General features: G+C 50.1%; 1 protein-coding gene across 1 annotated transcript in view; it reads left to right on the top strand.

The window, feature by feature from the left end:
- Nucleotides 1–7,500, top strand: part of LOC133141635 (A disintegrin and metalloproteinase with thrombospondin motifs 19-like) — a 112,929-nt gene that overhangs the window by 77,547 nt on the left and 27,882 nt on the right. The window contains exons 15-16 of the mRNA XM_061262199.1: nt 2,193–2,313; nt 5,393–5,473. Coding sequence (XP_061118183.1) covers nt 2,193–2,313; nt 5,393–5,473 — 202 coding nt within the window. The remainder of the gene's footprint in view (nt 1–2,192; nt 2,314–5,392; nt 5,474–7,500) is intronic.

The following is a 7,500-nucleotide window of genomic DNA, read 5'->3' as shown; positions in this document are numbered from 1 at the left end:
CTCAGATGTGAGTCACTGCTGTGGCTGTAGCAGTGCGACTCCTCCAGATTAGACACATTTCCAAATTTAGCAGACCCTTTTATCCTGGCTGACTTGTGCAGATTACATTTTTACATACAGTACAAGCCATTTATGCAGCTGGAAAAATGTTAACTGAAAGGAGTTCAGGCCACTCAGGGGAGCAACGACTGCACCCCGACCAGGAAGCTAAGCGGCGAGCTTTGAGTCTCCAGCCCAGCTTCTGAACCACCGCCCTGGCAGACCAGCAGGAGACAGAGCGAGAGAGCAAAATGTCTGCTGGACAGAGAGAAAGTGAGAGAGAAGTCTGCTGGACAGAGAGAAAGTGAGAGAGAAGTCTGCTGGATAGAGACAGAGAGAGAGCAAGAAGTCTGCTGGACAGAGAGAAAGCGAGACAGAGCAAGACGTCTGCTGGAGAGAGAGAAAGAGAGGGAGAAGTCTGCTGGATAGAGACAGAGAGAGAGCAAGAAGTCTGCTGGAGAGAGAGAGAGGGAGAGCAAGACGTCTGCTGGAGAGAGAAAGAGAGGGAGAAGTCTGCTGGATAGAGACAGAGAGAGCAAGAAGTCTGCTGGAGAGAGAGAGAGAGAGAGAGAGAGAGAGAGAGAGAGAGAGAGAAGTGTTGGAGAGAGAAAGAGAGGGAGTGTGCTGGTGAGAGAGAGAAGAGTTGGAGAGAGAGGGAGAGGGAGATGGAGAGGGAGAGAGAAGTGTTGGAGAGAGAAAGAGAGGGAGAGTGTGCTGGAGAGAGAGAGATAGAGAGATAGACAGACAAATGTTAGAGAGAGAAAGAGAGGGAGAGAGGGAGGGAGGGAGGAGAGGGAGACAGAGTGTGTGTGCTGGAATGAGACAGGCTCATTTCATGTTGGTCACATAAAACACTCCATAGCCCCTCTGAATGTTATTCCCTTTTCCCGGTTGATTTGGAAGCAGAAACCCCACACATGCGTTATTCATCCCGCGAGTCTCCGGACCTGCGGCTGGACTGGCCTCTGCAGTCTGCTGCGGGCCAATACTACACCCAGCCTCTGCAAAGCTCTCTAACAGGTGGACGGCACGGAGGCGTTCGGCTTCTACTCACGTTTAATTATTTACTCTTCAGGAATAGGTTTTTGTGGAATGTTTTTTGAAGACACTGGAGACGGGTGCAAACGACAGGACTTTTCAAATCCTAACCGATTTAGAAATCGTTGGAGATCCCACAGGTTTGTGCTGAAGTTCAAAAGGACTTAGTTGATCAAAGCCTTTCAGGTTCTAGCCAATGTGCGGTAGAGGTAATAAAGGATGCTAGGTATACGTAGCGAAGAGAATTGAGAATAAATCTAAGGAAGTTATACTCACCTTATACAATATGTTTGTTAGACCACACTTGGAGTACTGTGCATTATAAGAGAGATAGAGGCACTGGAAAAGGTTCAGAGAAGGGCAACCAGATTGATTCCATGTTTAAAAGTTATGGATTGACTTAGAAGATGCTTAATCACTTTAAGCTTAGTAAAGGGAGACTCAAAGGCCAAATGCCAATAATGTAATGGAATGTAATGATTTTTTTCAGGGTGAGTTTGGTTAGCAGATGAGGGGGCATACATGGAAATGAGCAAAGGATAAATTCTGCACGGATATTAAGACATTAAGAAGTATTTTGCGCACAGCGAGTGGACACTATATGGAAAAGGTTGACAGGACATGTAATGGAGGCAGAACCACTGGGAGTTTTCAAGACCAGGCTTGATACCGTGCTAGATACCATTAAGCTTTTAGACAAACTCTGCAGTAGGTCCACTTAGCAATAGGCGAAGATTGCTGGGCTAAATGGCCTGTTCGTCATTATATTATGTTAATAATAGCATTATGCAATATTGTAATGTTTATGTGACATTCTGACCACATACTCATCGGATTTAACCCTTTCAGTACCAACCCATATGAAGTGGCTCCACCAAAATCCCAAGGGGAAAGCTGAGAAACTTTTCTATGGCTTTAATAGGGGATCAAAACAATAGTATAGCAGCCATTTTGATTGGTTGAAAAGGTATAAGGCCATATGGCACTCATGGGACTGAAAGGGCTCGTTATTAAATACCCTGTGTGATTAAAATCACCAACATCACAATAAACGTGTGAGTCAGGGTGTGTTGAGCGCAGAGGGTGGAATGATTGTCGTCCCGGTTGTGCTTCAGAAGGTGGGCTGTGATGGGGTGCTGGGCTCCACCTCCAGAGAGGACCACTGTGGGGTCTGCAACGGGAGCGGGAGGACCTGCCGGGTCATCAAGGGGGACTTCAACCACACCCGCGGAGCTGGTACTGCCACACCCCCTCTCTCCCTCTCTCTCTCTTTCTCTCTCTCTCTCTCCCTCTCTCCCTCTCACTTCCTCTCTCCTTCTCCCTCCTTCTCTCTCTCCCTCTCTCACTCTCCCCTCCTTCTCTCTCTCCCTCTCTCTCTGCCCCTCCCCTCTCTCCCTTTCTCTCTCTCTCTCCGTCCCTCCCTCTCTCTCTCACTCTCCCCTCCTTCTCTCCCTCTCTCACTCTCCCCTCCCTCTCTCCCTCTCTCACTCTCCCCTCCCTCTCTCTCTCTCACTCTCTCCCTCCCTCTCACTCCCTCTCTCCTTCTCCTTCTCTCCCTCCCTCTCTCTCTCTCACTCTCCCCTCCCCTCTCTCTCTCCCTCTCTCTCTCTCTCTCTCTCTCTCCCCCCCCCCCTAAGGGCCTTGTTCAAGGGCCCCAAAGCTGGGGCTTGAACCACCAACCTTCCAGGTCCCGGTCATGTACAGTGGGGCAAAAAAGTATTTAGTCAGCCACCAATTGTGCAAGTTCTCCCACTTAAAAAGATGAGAGAGGCCTGTAATTTTCATCATAGGTACACTTCAACTATGAGAGACAGAATGGGGGGAAAGAATCCAGGAAATCACATTGTAGGATTTTTAATGAATTAATTGGTAAATTCCTCGGTAAAATAAGTATTTGGTCACCTACAAACAAGCAAGATTTCTGGCTCTCACAGACCTGTAACTTCTTCTTGAAGAGGCTCCTCTGTCCTCCACTCGTTACCTGTATTAATGGCACGTGTTTGAACTCGTTATCAGTATAAAAGACACCTGTCCACAACCTCAAACAGTCACACTCCAAACTCCACTATGGCCAAGACCAAAGAGCTGTCAAAGGACACCAGAAACAAAATTGTAGACCTGCACCAGGCTGGAATCTGCAATAGGTAAGTAGCTTGGTGTGAAGAAATCAACTGTGGGAGCAATTATTAGAAAATGGAAGACATACAAGACCACTGATAATCTCCCTCGATCTGGGGCTCCACGCAAGATCTCACCCCGTGGGGTCAAAATGATCACAAGAACGGTGAGCAAAAATCCCAGAACCACACGGGGGGACCTAGTGAATGACCTGCAGAGAGCTGGGACCAAAGTAACAAAGGCTACCATCAGTAACACACTACGCCGCCAGGGACTCAAATCCTGCAGTGCCAGACGTGTCCCTCTGCTTAAGCCAGTACATGTCCAGGCCCATCTGAAGTTTGCAAGAGAGCATTTGGATGATCCAGAAGAGGATTGGGAGAATGTCATATGGTCAGATGAAACCAAAATAGAACTTTTTGGTAAAAACTCAACTTGTCGTGTTTGGAGGAGAAAGAATGCTGAGTTGCATCCAAAGAACACCATACCTACTGTGAAGCATGGGGGTGGAAACATCATGCTTTGGGGCTGTTTTTCTGCAAAGGGACCAGGACGACTGATCCGTGTAAAGGAAAGAATGAATGGGGCCATGTATCGTGAGATTTGGAGTGAAATTACAGGCCTCTCATCTTTTTAAGTGGGAGAACTTGCACAATTGGTGGCTGACTAAATACTTTTTTGCCCCACTGTACCTTAAACACTAGGGTGCATCCCTTTAAAAAGGAAGAGGTGGAACATTCCATGTGCAGATTGTTCAGCTGTAGATTGTCTTCTCTTTTCTCTCTTCCAGAAAGCTACTTGGGGCTGACATTGTGCTCAGAATGATTGTCCTGTAGGAAGACCGTTCTCTCTCACTCCTGCATTCCCCACCCCAGGGAAACATGGAGAGTTTTGTATCATAAAAGGGTCTGATGAAATTGAGACATTAAATCAGTCAGACGGTATTGCAGTGTAACACCCCGGGCGATTGTAATCTGAAAGGGAATGGTTGTTACTCTAGTGGCGGTTTTGGGTTGCCTGAGGAACCCTTTCATATCCTGCCGTTAATCTGCGGTGTCGGCCTCCTGCCCTTCAGGTATTATGTCCTGCTGTCAGGTTATCTGTTGAATTTATGGTGACAACCCCTCAAGACCTGTAAGCAGATCAGGTTTCAGATATATTTTATTATTGATTCATATTTTAATCAGTCTCCTTATTGCACCTCTGACTCATCGGAGTGAAGCAGGGACATAAGTTAAGTTTCCATTCAAATTTCAGAGAAGTTGGCAAAATACATTTTTAATCAGTCTGTCTTTCCATCTGCTATTATATGGATATTCTGAAGAGGACACAACAGGATTACGTAATCAAGAGTGCCAAGGATCAGATTTAGCAAATGTTTTCTTTGGGTACAAACGAGTAAGATTTTCCAAGCAAATGAATTCTATATTGCTGGCTAGGGGTACAATTTTATGTGCCTATAGGGTACCACCCCAGCGACAAAGATTTGTTCTTTTTTTAGGCACTTTTCATACTTTTATTTCTGAGAGTGCAGTAACCTGCAGCACACTCAACCTCATCCCTCGTTCCTCTCTAACTCACACTCGTTCTTCATCCCTTGTTCCTCTCTAACTCACACTTGTTCTTCATCCCTCGTTCCTCTCTAACTCACACTCGACCTCATCCCTCGTTCCTCTCTAACTCACACTCGTTCTTCATCCCTCGTTCCTCTCTAACTCACACTTGTTCTCCTCCCTGGTTCCCCTCTAACACACTCTTCCTCTCCTCCCTGGTTCCTCTCTAACACACTCTTCCTCTCCTCCCTGGTTCCTCTCTAACACACTCTTCCTCTCCTCCCTGGTTCCTCTCTAACACACTCTTCCTCTCCTCCCTGGTTCCTCTCTAACACACTCTTCCTCTCCTCCCTGGTTCCCCTCTAACACACTCTTCCTCTCCTCCCTGGTTCCCCTCTAACACACTCTTCCTCTCCTCCCTGGTTCCCCTCTAACACACTCTTCCTCTCCTCCCTGGTTCCCCTCTAACACACTCTTCCTCTCCTCCCTGGTTCCTCTCTAACTCACACTCTTCCTCTCCTCCCTGGTTCCCCTCTAACACACTCTTCCTCTCCTCCCTGGTTCCCCTCTAACACACTCTTCCTCTCCTCCCTGGTTCCTCTCTAACACACTCTTCCTCTCCTCCCTGGTTCCCCGGACTGCAGGGTATGTGGAGGCGGTGGTGATCCCTAAAGGAGCGCGGAGGATCAGGGTGGTGGAGGAGAAACCAGCTCAGAGCTACCTCGGTATGAACCCTGAACCCCCAACCCTGAACCCCGAACCCTGAACCCTGAACCCTGAACCTCGAACCCCGAACCCTGTACCCTGAACCCCCAACCCCCAACCCCCAACCCCCAACCCCCAACCCTGAACCCTGAACCCTGAACCCCCAACCCCCAACCCCCAACCCCCAACCCCCAACCCCCAACCCCCAACCCTGCACCCCAAACCCCAAACCCCCAACCCTGAACCCCGAACCCCGAACCCTGAACCCTGAACCCTGAACCCTGTACCTTGCACCCCGAACCCTGAACCCTGTACCCTGAACCCCAAACCCTGAACCCCAATTCTGTGCCCCGGTTTGGGGCTCCCAGCGGTGCTCAGGCCCATCACACCCCTCTGTGTGCCAGACCGTGAGACCCCTGCCTCATCAGCACAGCCTCAGTGCTAACACAGAGGAGACACTGCTGTAGGAGTGTGAGACCCCTGCCTCATCAGCACAGCCTCAGTGCTAACACAGAGGAGGCACTGCTGTAGGACTGTGAGACCCCTGCCTCATCAGCACAGCCTCAGCGCTAACACAGAGGAGACACTGCTGTAGGACTGTGAGACCCCTGCCTCATCAGCACAGCCTCAGCGCTAACACAGAGGAGACACTGCTGTAGGAGTGTGAGACCCCTGCCTCATCAGCACAGCCTCAGTGCTAACACAGAGGAGACACTGCTGTAGGAGTGTGAGACCCCTGCCTCCTCAGCACAGCCTCAGTGCTAACACAGAGGAGACACTGCTGTAGGACTGTGAGACCCCTGCCTCATCAGCACAGCCTCAGTGCTAACACAGAGGAGACACTGCTGTAGGAGTGTGAGACTCCTGCCTCATCAGCACAGCCTCAGCGCTAACACAGAGGAGACACTGCTGTAGGACTGTGAGCTGGACGTGTTCTACACTGACAGTAACGCGCTCGTTCTCCACCAGCTGGGTAATCGTTTCCAGCGAGACGATCTGCCCTTGGATTTTTCACGATCTCTTTGAATTCTCTTCAGGAAAGAATGGCTTTTCTCTGCTGGCCGCTCCGCGTCGTGTTTAGTGCTCCGGGGCTAGTGCATGCTGGGATGGAGCCATCCTCCTCGGGATGCCTCACTCACGCACACGACCGGCGCGTCAACATGAATCTCCACATCGCCCTGAGAGGACCCAGAGTCCGTCCAGAACGTGCTAAAATGGGCCCTTCCTGTCCCGCAATTGTGGCGTCTCAGACGCATTATCACAGTATTATTCTCAAATGCGGTTTCCACGGGATGCCGATGAAATGGGAGAGTGTGTGAGGTGTGTGGAGCTGGGAGAGTGTGTGAGGTGTGGAGTGTGTGTGAGGTGTGGGAGGTGTGGAGTGTGTGTGAGGTGTGGAGAGTGTGTGAGGTGTGGGGCTGGGAGAGTGTGAGGTGTGGAGCTGTGAGAGTGTGTGAGGTGTGGAGAGTGTGTGAGGTGTGGAGAGTGTGTGAGGTGTGGAGAGTGTGTGAGGTGTGGAGCTGGGAGAGTGTGTGAGGTGTGGAGCTGGTTGGCTGGACAGGGCTGCCTCGGGTCATGTCCTCAGGTTCTGCAGACAGTATTATATATTATATTCGCCCTGATGCATCTCAAACTACACCCTCCAGGTAATATTAATAGCCAATATTACCTCATATGAAGTCACATTTTATTTAGTTCTCAGAAATCAGCACCTGTGCAGTCCAGTACATGAGTAGATGAACTCGGAGACACGGAGAGTCAGGCGTTGGGATCGGTCCAGGAGCGGGTTTGGCCCGCTGGCGGTGTGTGGAGGCCACACACTTGTCTGAGACGTTTCCTAAAGTGAGCCGCTCGCCGCCAAGATGACCTCTTCAGCTGGCAGTGCGTCTGGGTGGGAGGCTGAGCGTCAGCCTCAGATCGGGTCTTTCTCTCAGACGGCTGGATATACAAGCGCATGAATCACTCTCTGGGAGCCAGCGGATGAGTGAGATTTCATTCACCGTGATACGGGCCTGGAGCTCGCCCTGCGGTCCTGCACCGTGGGGCC

Source organism: Conger conger, chromosome 12, assembly GCF_963514075.1.
Source record: "Conger conger chromosome 12, fConCon1.1, whole genome shotgun sequence".
Taxonomy (NCBI): Eukaryota; Metazoa; Chordata; class Actinopteri; order Anguilliformes; family Congridae; genus Conger; species Conger conger.
Note: the sequence above shows the minus strand (reverse complement) of the source record. Positions and strands in the feature narration are given on the sequence as shown.